This window comes from Psammomys obesus, unplaced genomic scaffold (genome assembly GCF_907164565.1).
Source record: "Psammomys obesus unplaced genomic scaffold, mPsaObe1.curated_primary_1811, whole genome shotgun sequence".
Classification (NCBI taxonomy): domain Eukaryota; kingdom Metazoa; phylum Chordata; class Mammalia; order Rodentia; family Muridae; genus Psammomys; species Psammomys obesus.
In genome coordinates this window covers 175,301-198,642 of record NW_026591918.1, presented here as the reverse complement: position 1 = coordinate 198,642, position 23,342 = coordinate 175,301, and the positions used below count along the sequence as shown (strand labels likewise).

Below are 23,342 nucleotides of genomic sequence, written 5' to 3'. Positions count from 1 at the left end.
AGTGTCTTAAAGTTTTGATCATGGAAGTCTTTAATTTGCTTTGTTAAAGTTACCCCTGGATATTCAGTATTTTTTGAGGCTATTGTGAAGGGTGTTGTTTCCATGATTTCTTTATGAATCTGTTTATCATTTGTGCATAGGACTACTAGTTTTTGTGTATTAATTTTGAATCCTGATACTTTGCTGAAATGGTTTATCAGCTGAAGGAGTTTCTTGGTGCAATTTTTAGGTTCACTTATATATACCGTCATATCATCTGCAAATAACAGTACTTCAACTTCTTTCCTTTTTGTTTGTATCCCATTGATCTCTTTCCGTTGTCTTGTTGCTCTACCTAAGATTTCAGGTACTATATTAAATAGGTATGAAGAGAATAAGCAGCCCTGCCTTGTTCCTGATTTTAGTGGAATGGCTTTGAGTTTCTCTCCACTTAGTTGATGTTGGCTATGGGCCTTTATGGTGTGTCTAAGTTGCCCTTTTAATGTTGATGCATGTCCTCTGTGTCCCTAATCTCTCCAGCACTTTTATCTTGAAGGGGTTTAGATTTTGTCAAAGGCCTTTTCTGCATTTAATGAGATAGTCCTGTGGTTTTGCTTCTTTCATTTTGTTTATACATAGATGGTTTACATTTATCTATCTATCTATCATCTATCTATCTATCTATCTATCTATCTATCTATCTATCTATCTATCTATTTTTTTGTATGTTGAACCATCTCTGCATCTCTGGTATGAAGCCTACTTGACCATGGAGGATGATTTTTTGATGTATTCATGGATTTGGTTTGCAAGTATTTTATTGAGAATTTTTGCAATAGTGTTCATAATGGAAATTGTTCTGTAATTCTCTTTCTTTGTTGTTTTTTTCAGTGGTTGAGGTATCAGTGTAACTGTGGCCACATCAAAAGAACTGGGTGGTGTTCCTTCTGTTTCTATTTTGTGGAATGATTTAAGGAGTATTGGCATTAATTCTTCTTCAAAGGTTTTGTAGAATTTAGTGCTAAAACCATTTGGCTTTTTGTGGGGGGGCTCTGGGAGACTTTCAAAGACTACTTCTATTTCACTAGGGTTTATAGGTCTGTTATTTAAACAGACAAATCTGGTCCTTTTTTCCCCCAGCTTTAGGAACTTATTTTCTGTCTACCTTTTTTCCCTTTGCTCAGGTCTCTGCAGAGCTCAGGGCTACTCGGTGGTGGCTCCAACCCACTTGGTGGTCTGCACTGTAGGAGCTGCTGACCAGTCCTCAGTGGCTGGCTGGGCACTCCAGTCTTCAGTAGGGAACTGCTGGATGGGCACAGAGGGCACCTGCACACCCTTAGACCAGTCTGCCACCTCTGCTGAGCGGCAGTGCACTCAGGAGCTGGTGCGGTCCATTCACCCTGGAATTCCTCCTTGGTCACAGCCTTCTCAGCAACAGCCTGCTCCTCTTTCTCAATCTCCTCTGGGTTTCTGTAGAAGTAAAGATGAGACATACCTTCCCAAAGGTGCTCACAGGAGATAGTGCCACACATGTGGAGTGCTCGCCAGGCCAGCACCCACCAGTCAGACCTACTGAGTGAGAGCTCCCTTGTTGCATGGTATGGCAATGTCCACATAGTGCAGAGGGGAATCTGTGTAGCACAGAGCGATGGTGGGTAGGCTGATGTAAGAGGCCTCTGTGAGTGATGGTCAGCCCTGGGATCAGTCACCACTAGAAGCCGTGGCTCCCTGAAAGCTTCTTGGATCTGATTAGTGAAGGTCCCAGGTGTGAAGCTGCCAGCAATTGGAGTGGCTCCAGTGGCAACGACAAACTTCAGCACAGCTCGCTGGCCAGTGTTCCTGGAGGAGATGAAGTTGACATTAGCAGGGTTCTCAATGACAACAATAGCCCAGGCTGCAAGCAACAGCTTCTCCCAGGTCCTCTTCAGATTTATGATGTAGACACCATCACTCTTCCTTTTGTAGATGTACTGCTCCATATGTAAGTCAAGGTTGGTGCCACCTAAGTGGGTTCCTGTGGCAAGGACTTTGAGGACATCCTCCTCCTTCATCTGCAGGACATCAAGGGCTCTGGACATTATGTAAGCTTCCCTTTAAGTTACTACGGGAATCAAGAACAATGCTGTATGGACTTATTCCTGGGCAGCACAGAAAAGTTCCTTATCTGGCCTTGATTTAACTTTGGCAAGTAGTATGTATCGAGAAACCTACCCATTTCTTTTAGATTTCCCAGTTTGGTGGGATATAGGTTTCTAAGGTATATTATGATTCAATTTCCTTGCTGTTGGTTTTGTGTGTGTGTGTGTGTGTGTGTGTGTGTGTGTGTGTGTTTGATGTTCCACTTTTTATCTCTAATTTTCATCTTTTCTATTATTTTTACTTAATTTGACTAAGGGTTTGTCAATCTTTTTTTTTTTTTTCAAAGAAACAACTCTTTTGGTTTGAAATCTATTTTGTCAAATATTAAATTGACTACACTGTCCTTCTTTTTAGGTCCATTAACTTGAAATATATTTTTTTCCATCCTTTTTACCCTGAGATGATGTGTATCATTAATGTTAAGGTGTGTTTCTTGGATGCAGCAGATGGATTCTGTTTTCACATCCATTCTGTTAGTCTGTGTCTTTTTATTGGGGAATTGAGACCATTGATGTTGAGAGTTATCAATGAACAGTGTTTGTCGATTCCCATTGTCATTGTGGTATGTGGTATGGATCCCCTTTTGATTTGCTAGTCTGAGTTTATTTATTCCTTGTGTTTTCTTGGCTGTAGTTAACCTTATCAGGTTGAAATTTTCCTCTTAGTGACTTCTGTAGAGCTGGACATTTAGAAAGATAATGCTTAAATTTGGTTTTTATCATGGAATGTCTTTCTATTTTCCATCTATTGTGATTGAAACTTTTACTGGGTATAGTTGTGTGGGGTGACATATGTGGTCTCTTCAAGTTTGTAGAACATCTGTCCAGGCCCTCCTGGCTTTTAGTCTCCATTGAGAAATCAAGTATCATTGTAATAGGTTTGCCTTTGTGTTATTTGGTCTTTTTTCCTTTCAGCTTTTAGTCTTTCTTTGTTCTGTACATTTAGTGTTTTGATTGTTACGTGCTAAATGGAATTTTACATCTGTTCCAGTCTATTTGCTGTTCTGTATGCTTCTTGTACCTTGATAGATACCTTCTTTAGGTTAGGGAAATTTTCTTTGATTTTGTTGAAAATATTTTCTGTGCCTTTGACCCAGGTTTCTTTTCTTTCCTCCATTCCTGTTGTTTTAAAATTTGGTCTTTCAATAGTGTTCCAGATTTCTTGGATGTTTTTTACCTGAAGTTTTTTTTTTTTTTTAAATTAACTTTTTTGGCTGAGGTATCCCTGTCTTCAATACCTGAGACGCTTTCACCTCTTGTATTCTGTTGGTAAGGCTTGCCTCTGAAGTTCATTTTTGAGTTCCTAAATTTTTTCATATCCAGATTTTCCTCAATTTGTTTTTTTTTTTTTGGGGGGGGCAGGGTTGTTGTTTTTGATTCTACTTCCATTTTCAAGTCTTGAACTGTTTTCTTATATTTTTGGTTGTGAGCCTAGTCTTTAACGGCTGAGCCATCTCTCCAGCCCAAAAACTGCTTTCTTCATTTCCTCCCACTGTTTGTTGTATCTTCATAGATTTCTTGAATTAAGTTATTCATTTGTCTTTAAATACCTTTTTCATATTAATAAAGGCTATTTTGAAGCCCTTGTCATGTGCTTCAGCTATATTGCATTTCTCCCGTAGAAGGGTTGCTGGGTTCCATTGGAGTCATATTGTCCTGATGGTTTTGATTATGTTTTTATGCTGCCATCTAAGCATCTTGAGTTTGGGACGATTGTGGCTGTAGGTGCTGATATCTGGTCTTGTCTTTGTTGAGCGAGCCTTTTGTTCCTTGGCTTCTGTTGTTCTATCTGGTTCTTAGGAGAGCTGATGGCTATGGATTGCCTGGTAGGGAATGCTTCTGAGATCCTGCCAGGTGTGACCCTTGTGGGTTCTAGGGAGAATGTGTTTCTAGGTATTGGGTGCTGACACTTAGGAATGGGGATGGATTAGAAGGAGCTGCTGAGAGGGTCCACAGGAGGAAAGAAAACAGGGTGTCCACCAGAATCTGTCTTATCCCCTGAGAATGGAGACAGAGAATGAGGAGGGTGAGCAGGTAGTCTGCCGCAGATCTGGGGGTGAGACTGGAATCCTGGAGATGTAGGAGGGTAAGGAGCTGCGTTGCCTTACCTGCTTCCCTGGCCTGTGTGGCCAGTGGGTTTCCAGGGAATGCTTGATGGATATGGGTGCTGTGATAAGGGAAGTGGAGGGAAGGAAGGTTGGAGGAGAAGAACCGTGTGATCTGTTGGAGATGACATCACAGAGGGAGTGAGGCCACAAAAGGCGATGTTACAGAGGTGGGGTGAGACTAGGAGATTGGAGGTGGAGGAGCAAAGGGTGAGGTGAAGATGCCGATCTGCATCCCTGGCCTACATCAGGACATTTTCTTAATTGATAATTCATGGAGGATAACCTACCCCAGTGGGTAGTGCAACTCCTGAACAGGTGATTCTGGCCGTCTAAGGAAGATGGCTGAGCAAGCCAGAGAGCTAGTAAGCAGTGTGCTCATGGTCTCTGCCTTAGTTTCCCTTAATGATGGACTGTAAACTGTAATATGAAATAATTTCTTTACTCTCTAAGTCTCATTTGGTTATGGTGCTTTTCACAGCAACAGAAAGCAAACCAGGACAGATACTCTGCTTGTTCAGAGTCTAGGAACAATTCAACTGACTCTGAATCAGATAAGGCAGCTCCCTGTATTGCCTTCCTGATTACCAGAGGAATAGAGTCCAACTTTTCCCACTTAAAGAGAGAGGAAATATACTTACAAGAATGATAATCAGTTATTTGAGGTTTTCTTTTTAGATTATTCATTTACATTTGTTCTTTTAACCAACCAAGTGTGTGGTGTTTACTAATTGTTGGACCCTGAGCTAAATGCTGTGAACATAGAATTAAATCAGGAATCAGACATTATCTGCAGGGCCCTGTGTGTGAGGAAGAGTAACACAGAAATCACTCTTCCCTTGTTGGCTGTAAGTGTTAGCATGAAGAGTTACCTAGAATAGTAGGGGCTGCTGGGAGACAGCTAAGTCAGCTTGAAGGATGGAAATCTTTCCAGAGATGAGATGAAGTTTGAAGTATAAGTTACCAAAGGAACTCCTATTGACAGGAGAGAGTGTAGGTATTGGCATGGGGACTACAAGGAACCTAACCCTGCAGAAGCAGGCAGTAGCTGCATATCAAACGAAAGGGATTTGGGGAGAACAGGAGCCAAACACAGCGAAGCGCTGTTGGGTTAATGAGTTGGGCTCTGGATCAAAGGTTGTAAATTAGGGGTATATTCTTATCAGTGATTCTGCCAACTACTGTAAGAGTAGAAAAATTAACTTCGGATGCTTCTACTTTGATGAAGGAGAAAAATGAAGCAACTGTGATGGACTGAGTGTCAAGCCCATGGTCCTCCCATCCCAGAGGTAATTCCGATCACGTTAGAATGATGGTCTCTTTCTATTCAGTCCTCTGTGTGCATTAGCTTAAGTAGATTAAATCCTCTAGAGACTTAAAAGTTATAGCGAATGCTTTATCTTGGAAACTATAATGAATCAGATACTCTCTAGGGCAGAAGTCATTTCCTGCAGTAATTCTTCCAGGCTATGAGAATACCATCTTTTCCGCTGCAGTATAAAATAGCCCAAACTGGGAACTCAGCAGCCTCCTGAGCACTGCAGTTTCAGTTCCAGGAAGCAGCTACAATGTGAGAAGGACAGAGATGATATTTGCACAGCACTGTCCTTCCTTTGGTTTGGTTTCAAAGTGTGCCAGTGCTTTTGTTGTTTTCTCGAAGAAAGCAGATTCCCATAATGCTTCTTAGTGTAACTCAGCAAGTCAGGAAGGGCTGACTTTATTCTTAGGTCTATTTATTTATTTAATATTTATTTTTATTTTATGTACATTGGTGTTTTGTCTGCATGTGTGAGGGGGTCGGATCTCCTGGAACAGGAGTTATAGACAGTTGTGAGTTGCCATGTGGGTGCTGGGAATTGAACCTGGGTCCTTTAGGAGGAGCAAACAGTGCTCTTAAGCACTGAGTCATCTCTCCAACATAGGTCTCTTTATTTTAAAGCATAACAGAAACATTTTGTCTGTTGGTTTAAAACCCTTTCCTATAGTTTATCTCTGGTGTACTCTAAGATTCTGTACAGTGAACATTTTAGATCATCAACATTGACCTGTTAGTTTCTAAGCCTCTGTATGATGGTTGCTGTAGAAAGGATTGACAATTAGCTTTCTTGACTCTGAACCCACAAGAATATTAACACATACTGCCTTGGATTATATACAGTTTCTCCAGGTGTGAAGCCCTTTCCCATACATTGCTTTAATTTTCATGGTAGCACTGTGAAACAAACTCAGCATTCAAAAGCTAAGAAAGTAACCAAGAATCCCAACATAATAGGTGAGCTCTCCATAAAATAGATTTGTTGTGCTTCATCACCTACTCCATTGCCAAGATTCTTTGACAGTTAAGAAGCCACACAAATGATGTTGAAAGCTACCTGGACTTGGGCCTCCTGGGTAAAGAGAGTTTTCTAAAGTTCCTGGACCTCAGAACCCAAATTCTGACCCCAAGGATGCTAAATGCAAGTCAAGGGGCTTGCCCATTGATTGCCGTGAGTAGGAACAGTTGAGTGAGGGGCTGAATTGGGATGGCAGAAAGAAGGATGGACATTTATGATGACAATTGATGCCAAAAAATATCCTGTGATTTTCCTTCAAAAATAGTGCTTGCAAGGTAAAGAATAAATGTTACTTAATGGTCAGAAAGTTTCATATTGCTAGCATCTCACAGGACAGTGGGAAAGAGGACATACATGGTATTAGTATGGTTTTTGTGTTGTGCATGTAATATTTTTTCCATACATGAAAAGTAACACAGCACATCTGAGTAAGATAGGAGGAAATAAGTTTCCCCCACTTTTTGTTTTATTTCTATTTTAAAAAAAACAAAACTTCCCATTGATTCTTTGTGAATTTTACGTCTTGTCCCCTAATCCCACTCATATCCTTGTCCTTCCATGTATGCCCTCTACCCTTGCAACCTCCCATTTAAAGAAAACAAACAGACATTTCTCCGTGGGAGCTGCAGTCACACAGTGCACCCCTTTGCCCAAACAGCTTCACTTGCAAATGCTCATTGCAGAGAGTCATGGGTCTGGTTGAGGCCTCTGGCTTCTGCTGCACTCTCAATACTAGATTCTCACTGGCACTCCTTTCATGTATCCTGTTGTTGCCCTGTGTCATGGAGATCCTGCAGCTTTGGATCTGCAGCACCTAGCCTCTTCACATACTCCAGCAGCTCATAGATGGGGTAGGTGTTGGCGGGGGTCAACTCAAAGCCCTGGATATGGGGATGGGTGGTAGGTGAGTCAGCCTGACAGCTCTCCCACCCTCATGCCCTATGGGCTGGTCTCACATGCCCATGCCACCAGGGCCAGTTCCACCGTGCTGTCCCAAGTGAGGTGCAGGGCCTGCTCGCCCAAATGCTACAGCCAGCAGGGAGTATGCACAAGACCTGTGAAGCCTCAAAGCAGACAAAATCCAGCATGGAGAAGGGAGATGGGCACAAAGACCCCCTCGCCATGGAGATTTGACAACTGATAGCTGGTAGGAAAGGAAGAGCCAGTTTTCACAGGAGTGTCATCAGGCATATTGTCCACACTCTAGGGCAGCCCCCTGGTTCAGGAGTAGTGAGCCAGCACAAACTGAACTTGATGAATTTTTTATTTTAATTTTTATTTATTTTCGTTTTTTTGAGACAGGGTTTCTCCATGCAGCCCTGGCTGTCCTGGACCAACTTGTTCTGTAGACCAAGCTGTCCTCAAATTCACAGAGATCTGCCTGCCTGTGCCTTCCAATTGCTGGGACTAAAGGTGTATGCCACCACTGCCCACCTGATTTTATTTTTTTTTAAAAAGTGAGAGAGAACAAGAAATTGGTTGGGACTTTCTTGGGACTTCAGAGAAGTAGAGGAGGAACTAAGAGGAGGTGAAGGAAGGAAATGAATATGATCAAATATATCTTATAAAATTCTCAAAGGATAAATTAAAACATTTTGTTTTTTAAACAAGAACTTGTGTTTTGGTGATGCCTTTGTAAGTAGAAGACTGCAAACAGTACTTGCTTTTAAATATAGTTCTTGGAATATGTACTGTTTATATTTTGTATTTTTTGTTTTTATTAATTACAGTTTATTCACTTTGTATCCCACCTGTAGCTTTCTCCCTCCTCCCCTCCCAATATCACTTCCCTCCCCCTTCTCCACCCCTGCCCCTCTCCAAGTCCACTGATAGGGGAGGTCTTCCTCACCTTCCTTCTGATCCTAGTCTATCAGGTCTCATCAGGACTGGCTGATTTGTCTTTCTCTGTGGCCTGGTAAGGCTGCTCCCCCCTTAGGGGGAGGTGATCAAAGAGAAGGCCAATCAGTTCATGTCAGAGACAGTCCCTGTTCCCATTACTATGGAACCCACTTGGACACTGAACTGTGCAGGGGTTCTAGGTTATTTCCATGAATGGTCCTTGGTTGGAGTATCAGTCTCAGAAAAGACCCCTGGGCCCAGATTTTTCGGTTCTGTTGCTTTCCTTGTGGAGCTCCTGTCCTCTCTAGATTTTTTTTATCTCCCCCTTCTTTCCTAAGATTCCCTGCACTCTGCCCAAAGTTTGACTGGTGAGTCTCAGCATCTGCTCAGATACCCTGCAGGATAGAGTCTTACAGAGGCCCTCTGTGGCAGGCTCCTGTCCTATTCCCTGTTTTCTCCCTCTATGGATATCTGTCCTGTTTGCCTTTCTGAATGGGGACTGAGCATCTTAACCAGAGGAGGACAAATATTTTAAAACTATATTTCAGTGTGACCAGCTCTTTCAAGTTCCTGCTGCCATGAATTACTTTTCCATGATGAGAGACTGTACCCTTCATGAGTTAAAATACATTCTTCATACATTTCACACAGAAATGCATGCACACATATTCATGTACGTGCATGCTTGCAACACATATGCACACACACATTTGCACTCACACGTGCACACTCACACATGTGCACACACACATATACACACATGCACACACACATGAACACACATGCACACACACACAAACACATACACACAGTCTCATGCATCCAAGTCTGTCACTGAGTTTTGTGTAGCTGGGGTGACTTTGACCTTGACCTTCTGAACCTCCTGTACCCCTCACATTCTGGGGTGAGAGGCATGAACCCCCACTTCCAGTCTCCAGGGGCTGGAGATCCAACCTAAGGCTTTGCATAGACTTGTACTCTTCTGTCTCTGCCTGCAGTGCACAGTTCAGCAGAACTCATGGACCAAATAGTGCTCATGCGCAGCAGTTGCTTTGCTTCCTCTTCTCAGACTTACTAACCAACATGGATTGTGAAAAGGAGTTGAGTTCAATATTGGTGGGAAAGAATTTCAGAGTTATTTCTAGTAATTCCCTTGCTCCCTTAATGGACAAGTGTGAGAGTTTAAAAAAAAAATATGTGTAACAGATTTTATTTTGCTAACACTTGTTCTAATCTTAACTTCGTAAGATGGAAGCTTTTTATCCCCAGAGATAATACAGGACATCCAAGAGGCCAGGCTCCCTTCAGTGCTAGGTCTGTTCCTCCCAGTGTACAGATTTTGTCAACTATAGAAAATAATGATTTGTTTGTTCCATGTGTGTTTCAATGCTAGAGATCAAACCCTGAGCTTTGTATGTTTTATTCCTCTACCGCTGAATTATACTCTCATTTAAACAGTCCTTGAAAAAACATTTGTAACCTTTATTTTTATTTTGAATGTACAGATGTTTTGCCTGCACAGTGTGAGTTGGCTAAACTACCTGGTCAGCAAGCTTCAAGCACCTTTTACTATAGTTACCCGACTGTACCACCACACCCTGTTACATATGTGCTAGGAATCTGAAATCAGACCTTTGTTCTTGTGTGACATCCATCCTTCCATCTAGGCTATCTCCTCAAACCCGAAAATCCATTCTTTCTAATTACTAGGATGTTCAATTTTAAAAATTGAAAACATTTTTTTTTTCATTCAATATAGTCTGGTAGGTTTTTTTTTTTTCCCCTCATCCCACATCTTCTCTTTTCCCCTACCCATCTAACTTTGTGCTTGCTTTTCTCTCTCTTTAGGAAAACAAAACAAAACATGGTGTTCCTTTTGTGTTAGCCATCTACGTCAGTGAGACTCCTTTGGAGAGAACCAAATTTTCTTTTGCAAGCGGTTGTCAGTTGGAGATAGCTTTTGGGTTAGGGTTGGGGGCTCGGGTCAACTTTCTCCTCCCAACAGTGGGACCCCACTTTACTTGGACCTGTGCAGGCTATGTGCATGCTGCTATAATCTCTCTTGAGTTCATGTGTGTGTAAGTCCTGTTGCATGTGAAAGTTTCCCTGGTTTCCTCTGGCTCTTTACCCGTCCTCCTCTGATTAGTTCCCTGAGCTCTGAGGGGAGGGCTTTAATGGAGACATCCCATTGAGGACTGAGTGTTCTACTGTCTCTCACTCCCTGCACATTGCACAGTTGTGGGTCTCTGTGTTTGTGCCCATATACCGCAGGAAGAATCTTCTCTGATGATGCCTGAGGATTCTCAAGCAGTTCCCAAATAACTGCATAGTTGGTAGTACCATCCATCATTTTAGAGTTCACTGCTGGTGCACTAGCCATTGTTTGTTATTGTTTCTGCTAATCTAGAGTAGTAGATGTTCTCTTCTTTGTTCAGTAGTTACTCACATTGTGTTGCTTTTATGCCTGGTAGTAGTCTGATAGCTAAGGAGACTCAGTGGAAGATAAATAAAATAAAATATGAATTAAAAGTAGTTTTTAAAAATTTTTATAGATTTGCTTCTGGTTTTCTTTCTTTCTCTCTTCCCTCTCCCTTCTTCCCATCTCTCTCTCCCTCTGTATGTGTGTGTGTGTGTTTGTGTGTAGTCAAGCACACACAGTGTGATTAATTTTATTTTGAATCGTCTTCTGTGGAAAACTTTAGCTCACATTTGAAGGTAGTGTTGAAGTTTAGCATGCTGACATTAATTTCTGTTTTTGAGTCATGGTTTCCAGTCCTCAGCTGTAAGGGACAAGAGATTAAATTTCTCACCTGTCAAAATGCATGTAAATAAAATCCCACAGGAGTTACGATGTTGAGATCCCTGTTCTGTGCTTCCACCTGGGACCATAGTGATGTCTGTGTGTGGAAGTCCACTAGCCATGCTGCCACCAGCAGGAGGCTTCTTTTGCATTGGTATGGATGGCTACAGACTCATAATTGGTAATAAGAGACATTGAAGGTGTCTGTGGAACCTCTTCCCTGACCCTTCCCCAAAAGAAATAGACTAGGTAGGAAGCTACTGAAAAGAGTCCTTAAAAATTGTGATGAATATGCTGAAGTGTACCTCTTCACAGTTGATGCCTCTGGTGAAGCAAGCAGGTGTGTGCAACCAAATGAACATTTCCTGGAAGGGAAAATTAGCACCATCTTCCCTGTGGGACAGAGCTATTGTGCCAGGACCCTGCATGGATGTATGTAGAAGACATCCCTGATCCAGAAACAGGGGCCAATGTAGCACAGAGATTTATGCAGGTTGGCGCATTGACAGGGTCCCTAGGAAACTTGGGCCACGCCGGGTATGCCGTCACAGCTGGCATGACTAACATGCCACTCTTCCTTGAAGAGCTTACAGCTCTTTTAATTTGCTTATCTGTTTTGTTTTGAAACATGTTACCGTCGAACCTGCAATCTTTCTGCCTCTGTTTCACAGGCTTTTGATACCTAATATCTACTATAGAATTTCTGCTGTGATAAACCCAAATCAGGCCTCCTTTACTCTGTGTATGGGCCTTGCTTGACTTTCAGTGTAAGGCATTATTCACTTAAAGAAACATCTTTCAGCTATAATGACAACATTATGGGGCTAACATTTAAGTTGGTAAAGATGGCTGAAGTTAGAGTACCCAGGTTAATGAGAAGTGACTTGATCCATGTAAGCAGTTGGATTTCTTCAGGTTGATCCTGTGCGAGGTGGTCTGGAGAGAAAACTCCGCTTCTTTTTTCTGATGGGGTGAGAAGGGAACAGTAAAAACTACTCAAAAGCAAAAACAAAACAAACAAACAAAAAAAACCACACATTGCATTTTTGAGAAGAGAAGGTGAACTATTTCTGACAAATTGCTACTGTTTATCACACAGTTATAAAAGGGCCTGTTGTGAGAAAGGGAGGTGGAAGTTCAGATACAGGAAGCTCAGCCATGGGGGAGAGAGAAAGAGAGAGCAAGTGAGCAAGAGAGAACACCCTGCTAACTGCCTCGACTTCTCCATTTGGTTTCTGGATGTGAGGGCCCAATCTGATGATACCTGTTTGTTGCTGTTTGTTCTTTTACTTGGAAGACTGACCTGAGGAGCTGAGGCAGGAGGGATGCTTTCTTCGTAAGATAACTCCAGTAGGCTATGTGTGTTGGGGGCTTCCCCGGTTGGTTTCTGTTGGATGTTTTTAGTGCCTACTTTGATTATGTTTTGCATTCTCTCTTTTCTTTTACCCTGGCTTGCTATATACTTAATAAACTCATTCATTTAAAACAGAAATATAGCTATTTTAGATCATTCTCAACCACACAGAACAATACCTGTGGAGAAAAATGAGATCAAATATTTTAAAACAATGAGCTTGAGGAAGATCTATCAGAGATTGCCTGTGCACCAAGAACTGATATTGTCATAGCAATATCTTCCTTTATTCCTTCTTCCATCTTTCTCCCTCCCTCTTTCCCTTTCTCCCTCTGTCCTTTCCTCCTTTCCTTTTAATAAGCTATTATGTATCTGAGATTGACCTCAAATTTGTTATGTGATTAAGAATGATGTCAAGACCTAGACCCCCTGCTCAGATGTAGACCATAGGCAGCTCAGTCTCCATATGGGTACCCTGGTAAAGGGAACAGGGGCTGTCTCTGACATAGACTCAGTTGTCAGATCTTTGATCACCTCCCCTTGGAGAGGCAGCCTTGCCAGACCATAGAGGAAGAGGATGCAACCAGTCCTGATGAGACCTGATATGCTAGGGTCAGATAGTAGGGGAAGAGGATCTTTACAATCAGTGGACTGTGAGGGGGAAAAGAGGGAGGGAAGGTGGGACTGGGGGGAGATGAGGGAGGGGGCTAAAGCCAGGATACAAAGTGAATAAATTGTAACAAATGCTAAATCAATAAAAAAGAATGACCTCAAACTTCTGAGGCTCATATTATTGGCATATACCATCAAGCATTGTTTTATGGGATCAAACCCAGGGCTTCATGTCTATAGGGCAAGCACCAGCTAAGCTATATTCTCAGCTCCCAGGAGGCCTTTCTTATGTGTTCAAGAAGCATTCTTTGTGATTTCAACTATACTACTCTTGAAGCAGAACACTTAGCACAAGAAACTCAGTGACTCAGGCCTAAAATAGCATAGTGTCGGAGCTGGAGGGTAAAATCCAGGAGCTATATTTAAAGGGACAGTACATATCAGACCACTGATAATACAGCCAAGGTTGACATTCTCCAGCATTTGCTAAGTCCTACATACTGCACTAAGTTCTTTGTATGACCCCAGTGAATCTTAACAGACACTCCATGTATAGGTATGTCATTCCCAATATCCAGGAAACCCCAATATACTTGGAAGTTGAAGTTTGGAGGCTAAATAATCTGCCTTAAATTCACACCAGTAAAAATAAAACTGAAGTACAGCAGCCTGTCTCTAATCTCAGGCTTCGGGCCACGCCTAGTAGAGTAAAACCAGACAGAAATTCCAGTCTGGTTGCAGTAGTGACTAACGCAAAACCAACTGCTGCGAAAGGTAAACATTAAGAGACACTGCAGCACTTCCTTCACCTCGTGAAAATAAGTGCAGGGTGTGGGGCTGGAGTCTGTATGATTTAATCTCTTGTCTTAGCAATGTGTAAATACAAGCTTAGCTTTGAGAGGAGCCGCATAGTTCAGCTACTGCAGCGTCACTAGAAAAGCAAGTCCTCCAGCTTCCTGAAGGGGTGCAGTGTAGCCTGTGCTTAAAGACAGTGTATCTCTTTAGTGATTGCTCGGTGTGTGTGTGCGTGTGCATGCACACACGCACACAGGACAAGTGTGTATCCATGTGGAAGCCAGAGGTCAATGTCATTTGTCATCAGTCCCTCTTCATCTTATTTCGGAGACAGGGTCTCTTACGGAACCTGGAGCCCACCAATGTGTTAGGACTAGCTCTCCAGAGAGTGTCAGGGGCCTTCTGTCTCTGCCTGGCCTCACCCCAACCTATGCCAGGACTCCTCACTAACCACAGGTGGTGGTTTACATCAGTGGTTCTCAACCTGTGGGTCATGACCTTTTGGGGTCAAATGACCCTTTACAAGGGTCACATCTCAGATATCCTGCATATTAGATATTTATATTACGACTCATAACAGTACCAAAATTACAGTTATGAAGTAGCAACAAAAATAATTTTATGATTAGGGTCATCACAGTATGAGGAACTGTTTTAAAGGTGGCAGCAACCTTTAGGAAGGTTGAGAGCCACTGTCTTAGAGGATCTGGGATCCAGTCTCGAGTCCTTATGCGTGCATGGCAAGTACTTTACCTATGGAGTCATCTCTCAGCGCCTGTTGGTCTTTCTTATCCTCCATGCCAGAGCCCACTTTGCCAGCATGCTTTCCTACCTGGGCTCAGCCCTATCCTCTGAAGTACAGCTTGTTTGCTGCCAGTACCTAAGGCAGTGTCCTCACAAGATCCTGGAAATGGTCCCACCCTCCTGCTGTCCTCTCCAGCATAGAGTGCTTCGCATCATTCTGTGATAGTTCAAGGCTGTAATTTGCTATGCCCCTGCTGTAGTTCTGCCCCTGTGGATTCTAACAAAGGCTAAGGCGGCCCCAAGCAACCACACCTTTGTCCCAGTTCATTTTGTACTGCAATTAAGTACACACTCAGGTCTATTGAAGTAGAATTGTTTTAAAGCCTGAAATTTTTCTGTCATGAGGCTAAATTTAGAACCTGATAGTTAATATTTCTCTCAATTATTGTTTTTTAGCTTTTCTGTATAATATGCTAGCAGGTGAGGCTATAAATTTCTGTTGTTTGTGTTAATCAATTACATGTAGTTTGTTTATACAGTATTTTCTTCCATAGCAAAAGTAAAAAAGACACTGCCCCAGACAGGGCCAAGGTTTATCAAAATCAGTCATCAATACTTCTTCTATGTATAATTCAATCAATTGCTGCTCTAAATACTAAGTAAGGTTAGCTTTTTATCATTTTATTCATGAAAATACCATGAAAAGGTTTGTAAAATTCAAGACCAAGCATATTTAAGATATGATATTGGTTTTCAAACTGTTTTAAGATATATATTAAATCAATCTTCAGGTTTTCGGAGCTGTGGAGAGTTAGCCTGTGCTGGCTTCAAGGGGTCACTGATTCCTACATCCTACCAAGCAAAGACATCACCCAGTGCCTGAGGGTCCTCACCAAAGCAGGAGAGGTGGAGAATGCTCAGAAAGACTGCAAATGAAAGCAAAGTAGCCTGGAGATCTGCGTTTCAGCTGTGGTCAGGGGCTCTCAATTGAAGTGACCTTATTCAAGCCCATGGCAAGTACATCTGCTGAGATATACATCTGGCTCCTCTGCTTGGAAGTTTGAGTCTTGCTGTGGCCCACATACACTTTTGGTCTCAACACTCTAGATTTGGTTTGTGATCATTTAAGGTCTGTTGTGATTGTAAGTAAATTGCATGCCTCCTCTTTGCATACCATCTCAACTCCATTAGTCTCAAACTCAGTAGATAGGTGCTGGTCTTCTGCAAGCAACACTTCTCGCATCTTTAAAATTGTTCACTGCTTAACTTGATTAAAGTTTGCCTGAGTTTTTTCCCCTCAGAGACCTTCTCTAATTAGTCCATCCAACTCCAACCCCTTATTTTGGTTCATCAATTTTCATACTGCCTCTCACTACCTGATATCACAGGCTTTCTTTTTTGTTTATTCTTTCTGATGTGTCTTAACGAAAGTATGTGGTTATGAAGGGTAAAAATCTCACCTGTTTTTCCTATTCCTTTTCCAGTGTCTCAAACAATGTCATTTCCATGTTAGACACTCAGCAAAAATCAGTTGAAGGAATAATAAAATGAACAAATGGCTGGATTAGAAAGGGTGGAAAGAGACCTCTCCTTAAGGTGCCTTGTATTGCTATGCTAATTGCTTAGTTTCTTCCCTTGTCAATAAAGGGTGTTAACTGGAGGGCAGCACTGTGGTGGGGGGTTAAAGGAGGGCAGCTTAATTTATAGATGGAGCCTCTGACAGGAAGCCAGAACAGGCCAGTTCAACAGCTTTTCAATCATGAATGAGAGCCCAAACTAGGATAGTGGTGGTGCCAGTACAGAGGGAGGATGGGTCAAGAAAATGTAGGAAGTGAAAAAATCTAAGAAATGGGAAGATTGATGACGTTTGCAGAGAAGGGAGAATGTCCTGCTTAGGTAAACACCGAGTTCTGTGGGCGGCAGAGCAATGAGGGAGGTTCTGGTCCCGTACATGCTGTTTGTTGGAGCTGTGAATCACTTGAACATGTGAATCTAAGATACAGAAGGGAAGTTAGGGGCCAGGGGCCAGATGTGGATTCAGAGTAATCAGAAAACAGGAAGTAGATGAAACCATGAGATAAAATAGCATAGATTATATGTATATATATGTTTTTTTCATAAACATGGACATGTTTTCTTTTTGTAACCTTTAACATCATGTTTGTTAAAGGTCAGACAATGCATGTGATGCTTGGTATTTCTCACAAATAATTTTTGTTAGATAATTGCATTTTTCATAAAACCCCATGCAATCGCAGATAGGATCTCTTGCCTATGGAAACATCCAGTTGAAACAGAAGTTTCTTGGAAAAAAAGAGCCATGAAACTCCAGAAAAAGCCATCTCAAAATGACAAACTATTGGCAATAAATAAATAAATAAATAAATAAATAAATAAATAAATAATAAAAAAATACAGTGTGCTTTCTCTCAATTATGTTGCCAACTTTACAGCATTCTTCATAGCAAAAAAAAAAAACAGTGGCTATGCAAGTTAAGTTCAGTTATACATTCCTTTCTCAACATGTTTACCTGAAACATCATGGAAACATGTTATAGGTACACATGGAAAAGACAGGCATGATCACTCCTGAGTGAAGACAACCCAGTTGTAAACCATTAATGCCTGCCTGATAGGCAGCTCGAGTTCTAGAAGTATGTCCTGTAGGGATGCAAGGAAGCAGGATGAGGATTGCCTTCTTACTCCTCCTGTTCAGCAGAACCCATATGTAGTTCTCCCCCATTCTCACAGTCCTTCTTTAGGGCAGCTGCATCCTCATGGACACCAGAAAACTTCCCTTGCTCTATCTCTTTATGCACATACATGTGAACAAAGGCATGTTTGGCCTGTATCAGGTCAAACCTGTGATCTAGACAAGCCCAGGCCTCAGCAATGGCTGTGGTGTCGCTCAGCATGCACAGAACGCACTGTGTGTTGGCTGCAATGGTAGCATCAACATCTTTGGGTACCACACCATCATGATACAACAGGTAGCCAGCCATGCATTTACCATAGTGAGGGTTACAGTTCATTGTCTGGCTGGCTGTCTCAAAGTAAGTTCTCGTGACCTTTCTTGCAGGAAGCTGCCATGGTTAGCTTTTTAAAACCGATGATGGGAGGAAGTGGGAATAGGGCAACAGGTTGGCCTAGAATTTTGTGAGATCAGCATTCAGGGAGAAGTGATGATAAAAGACATAATCTAGTTAGAAGGGCAGTTAAGGTTAGTGTAGTTTGGACATCCAATATCGAGGTGTCTATAACACCATCAAGGCACAGACACAGTGCTCCTGGATAGTGTGGGTGGTCAGGATGGAGTTGCAGGACTGTGGAACTGGGTAAACAGGGAACTTCAACATGGACTTCTTGATGTAATCAAGAGGGAGACATTTTACAAGTAGGGAAGTGAACCCAGAGTCAGTTCCCTGATCAGAGTTCTGCAAAACCAAAAAGCCTTGAAGACCTCAGCACTGGCCATTCATCTTATGCATCCAACCCAGATGAGCTCATCAGCGATGCCATCCCTAAGACAGACCATGGGGGCAGCAGTCTCCTTGCCAGTGGGGTAGTGCCTGGGCAGTAGTCATCAGCAGCATCTTGCTTCCCTCTGGGGAAGAGCTGGTGCTAAGTGCCTGTGAGAGCTTCATCAAAGACCACAGTTCTTACTCTGTAGCACTGCCCTGGACACATGCTCACCAGTGCCCATCTCACTGAAGAAGGTGCTGAAAAGTCCTCTCTTCCCAGTGGCCTTTGACATCTGGCCATTCAGCTAAATAGCATGTTCTAGGCTATAGCAGTCCCAGAAGGCATTGCCAATCTGGGCAACAGCCTGGCCAATGTGGGTGGAGATGCGTGCACACATGGTAGCTACAGGATAGGAGGTGAAGCTTGACACAAGGTCCCAGCATACTGAGAATCAGGGCGACTAATGCACTGGTTCTAATACTTTTCAACTAAGGTTTCCTTCCATCTCTATTCTTACAGTCACCTAAACCTTACAAGAGATGAAAGTAATCTTTTTTTTAAAAGTATTTATTTATTATGTATACAGTGTGTATTTGCATGTACACCTGCACGCCAGAAGAGGGCACCAGATTTCATTTTAGATGGTTGTAAGCCACCATGTGGGTGCTGGGAATTGAACTCAGGACCTCTGGAAGAGCAGCCAGTGCTCTTAACCTCTGAGCCATCCCTCCAGCCCAACAAAAGTAATCTTAACAATATTTATTTAAGAGACAGGATCTTACCATGTTTTCCAGGCTAGTCTCAAAATCCTCAGCTTGAGCTGTACTTGTGCCTCACCCTCCCAGATAGCTGGGACCATAAGCTCATAACAGTTGTATTACTTACCTTGTGCCTCACCCAGTGCAGGCACTCTGTAGGGACTGGTTCCTCACGGCCTGTGAGGAAATGTTAGGGTGCTAACAGAAGAGAGACCGAATCTCAGGACTAATGCAGCACCACAGAAGTACTACAGTTTATCAAGATGTAGAACCAGTATTTGGGGTGATCTCACTCTCTGAAAAAAAAATGTGTTTTGAGTTAGGAGCACATGCCTCATTGTGTATCCCAGGCTGGCCTGAACTGAGTTCTGTGGCCTCAGTGTGTGGCGCCATAGCCAGTAGTCGCAATTTCTGTCAGCCATGCACTGCCCTGTCAGTTCCTTACCCTAGTATGTTGCTTAATTTTAACGCATCTCACCTTGCCTTTCCAGCCAGCTGGTAACCTGTGTGAAATCAGGTATTGTGATTCATTCCTCATGACATTTTCTAAACACACAGCAGACTGTAGCCTCAAAATATAAATTCACTTGAATTTAAATTTTTCTTCAAACTCACATATCTTTTATTTGCCCTCTTTTGGGGTTTGGGGATATGCTACTTTAACAAAGGACTGAGGAAGAATGGTTGGTTCCTTATTTCTTAGAGTTTTCAAAAAAGCAGCCTTCTTTCTGCCTAGAATGACCTAAATATACATTTATTTGATACTAAACATATGAATATCATTGTATCATGTGCCTGCTACTAATTACTAATCATTTACTTGCTCATCTCCAAATATCTATCTGAACATTGATCATTTGCTATGTGTGATTTAAATAATTTATATCTTGTTTTATTTCTCATTGGAGAGTTCTAAAAACCATATCTAGCCCTTAATCTTCTTTTTGTTTTGGGTTTTTGGCTTCAGAAGAAAAGTACACGATGCCATAGGTTAGTTTGGTGTGTTCCCTGACTGCATCGTGTGGTTTTTATCATGTGTCTAAACCAAAGGTCAAAAGACGTTAACTGGTACAGAGTGGCCTGGAATAAAAAAAAAATCAAATGTGTTATTACTTGACATTTTAAATGTAGTTGATTTAATGAATAGGTAAGTAACCAATGAAGTAATAAAGGATATTATAAATGCATATACAACTAGTACTGACTGTTTATTAAATTAAAATTTATTATTAAAATAGTATAGCCTTCTTAGACAGTGACAAAATAGCAATATTTATGATACTGTGAGATATTAAGAGGGTAAAAAATTAATCCATCTGTGGTATTTAGAGATGATGATAGAGATGATGATGGTAATAATGTGTTTTATGCTTAAAATTCTAAGAAAGCAGGTCTTAAATGTTCTTACCATCTCCTCCTGTGGGAGGTGACTGGAATTAGAGGAGGCCATCAGATTGAAGTCTCCATGATTTAATCCTGATGGCTTTATATGATGAAGAGACCATACAATACACGTGTACAAGCTTGCGCCCAGTCTCTCACTACACACTCTGCTCTGTCAGCAAGTTCCCAGCGATTAATCATGGACTTCTAGAACCCTGAACCAAAATTAACTTCTTCTTTTTCAACAACAATAAAAACTAGCAAGTCTGTAGTATAATTTCAAGAAGCAGAAAATTGACCCTGAAAACTGAAGACTGGATGGGGCCAGGTAATAGGGGTATGTACATCTGAAGGGAAGCTGTGCGCATAAGGGTAATAAAGTTAATAAAGAAGCTGGGAGGTTAAAGTAGTGGGAGAAATTCAGCATAACTGCAAGGTCAGTGATTTAGAGACAATGGTAGGAGGTGAGGCTGGCAAAAAGGGCAGGAGTGGGAATGGCAGAGGCCAGTTCATCACTAAAAATGCATTTGGGTTTTATAGTAAATTGCATGGAAAGCCATCAAGGGTGTCAAGGGCTAATGTGGCAAGACCTGGTTTGCTGAGTAAGGACATTCTCATCATAGTGAGGAAAAGAATTCCATCGAGGAACAGAGAGAGAAGCCGGGAGATGTGGGAATCTGGGAACCCGCAGCGATTTTCTAGGTAAAGAACAAGAGCAGTTTGGACCAGGCTGATGGGAAGACTAAAAGAAAAGTGCTAGTAGAACTGATGTGTAAGTTGAAAAAGGAGAAGAATGAAGGTTAACTCAGCTTTTTAAAAAATGTTTTTCTTTTAAAATTATGTGCCTGTATGTCTGTGTGTGTGTGTGTGTGTGTGTGTGTGTCTGTGTGTGTGTTGCACATTTGCATGCAGTGTCAGTGGAGGCCAGAAGAGAGTCTGTTCCCTGGGAGCTGGAGTTAGAGGCAGTTGTGAGCTGTCCAACATGGGAGTTGGGAAGCAAGAAGGCCATCTCTCAGTCCCAACTCGGCTCTGTGTGTGTGTGTGTGTGTGTGTGTGTGTGTGTGTGTGTGTGTGAGTGTGTGTGTGTGCAACATTCAAAATGTAGAATAAGGTATAAATGACTAATTATTAGATACTGATTTATTTAGTGATTTACTTAAAGCTCGCACTGCCCATTTGCCAAGCATGACTTCACTTGCCACCCGGAGCAGAGTGACCCGGAGAAACAGCTGAAACAGTGGGCTGTTGCCCCTAACAACCTGCTGACTGCCACGTAGGCTTCTCAAAACTCTAGCCTGCCACCCACCTCGTGGTTTTAGAGCATGAAATGACCCCCACCTCAAAGCCTTTCGGGAGCTATCCTGTCTTCAGTCTGCTGATGATATTTCCTGTTTTCAACCTTATAGGTGTCAGAGTGCTTATTCTAGAAATATTCCTGCAACATATATGTGTGCTTGTATGTACATTTGTGAAGTCCAGAGGCCAATGTCAGTGTCTTTTTCAACTGTTCTCCTACCTATTTTATTTATTTATGTAATTATTTATTTTTGTATGTATGGGAGTTGGTTTTGTATATAAGTCTATGTACCATATATGTGCCCTGTGCCCGTGGAGGCCAGAAGACAGTGTCAGGTTCTCTGGGTGTTGTGTGACAGACATTTCCTGGAGTGAAGTAACACACACATCGACTCCACCAGATAGGGAGCCCATGACAGACCAAAGTACGGACACCAGTAAAGTTCAATGTGGTGAACCAATGAGTTTTATTGGGGTTATTTACTGGAATGTGGGGAAAGAGTTACCCAACTCAAAGACAGCTGCATCACCAAAGCTCACCCAGCATGGGTGACAGCTGGAGCATATTGCACAGCCTGCAGGCAGCTCAGCAGGTCGGAGAGCATCCTTTCCAGGGGCCTTAGTTAGTGTAAACCTCTTCCAGGCAGCTCAGCTGTTTCTGTTTGTCTGGTGTCAGGGTCCTCTTTGCAGTGTGGCTTTCTTGAGAGTGACTCTCAGCAGTCTTTACAGTTTTCACTTCATCATGAATCCAATCAGTTTCAGGGACTTCCTGAAGGTATTTTGAGTTGTTAACTTTCTGTCTTTTGGAGCTTCCCTTTTAGATGGAATGTTTCAGTCTCAGAGGAAACTGCTTCACAGCATGAATGGAGTTTCAAACATCTGTGAGCATCATGTCAGTGCTGTGAATCAAACCTAGGTCCTCTAGAAGAGCAACCAGTGCTCTTAATCCTTGAGCCATTTCCTCCAGTTTCAAGTTCTCCACCTTAGTTTTTAGTTAGGATCTCTCTTTGAACTGGAAGGTCACTGATTCATGTAGGCTCAACAGCCAGAGAATTCTAGAGGGCTGCCTCTGCCTCCCTGATGCTGGTTTTCCAGATGTGCACCTCTGCACTCAGCTTATGTCTAGCTCAGCTGTTAGATCATTTCTCTGACAAGTCTTTTATGTACATTATTGTGGTATAAATGTTCACTATTTGCTGAATGAGTAAATGGATTAGAGAATGCGCAAGAATGTTTAGTGAAGAAATGAACTAACATATACTTCATCAGAACTCTGGAAGTATCATACTGATTTCATCAACTCACCTCTTTCTGTCAAACCTCCAAACCAGTTGCCTTTCTTGACTTCTCTATATAAGCTCTTGGTTCTACCGTGTACCCATGTGTAAAACCTGAGAATTATGGTTTAATTGACTCATTTGTATTTGATCTATTCTACTTCCTCATCTATCTTGGGCTCTTTTTGACATTTTGTTTTCTCCTTCACTCAGTCAGCAAATGTGATTGTCCTGGTTAGTATTTTGTCAACTTGACATAAGCTAGAGTCATTTGACAAGATAGAATCTTAATTGAGAAAATTCACCTATGAGATTGCTTGAGAGCAAGCCTGTGGATCATTTTCTTTTCTTTTTTTTTTAACTTTTTAAAAATTTTTTATTAATTACACTTTATTCATTTTGTATCCCCCCATAAGCCCCTTCCTCCTCCCCTCCCGATCCCACCCTCCCTCCCCTTTCTGCATGCA

The 23,342-nt window shown here is 42.0% G+C and overlaps 1 protein-coding gene and 1 pseudogene across 1 annotated transcript; both read right to left on the bottom strand.

Annotated features, from left to right (window-relative positions):
* Positions 1–1,160: 1,160 nt before the first annotated feature.
* On the bottom strand, positions 1,161–2,057 carry LOC129680609 (40S ribosomal protein SA-like; annotated as a pseudogene).
* A 15,341-nt stretch (positions 2,058–17,398) lies between these two features.
* Positions 17,399–17,731, bottom strand: LOC129680608 (tubulin alpha chain-like). The gene has a single exon (XM_055612303.1). The coding sequence runs from the start codon at positions 17,729–17,731 to the stop codon at positions 17,399–17,401; it is 333 nt and encodes a 110-aa protein (XP_055468278.1).
* Between the last annotated feature and the right edge of the window lie 5,611 nt (positions 17,732–23,342).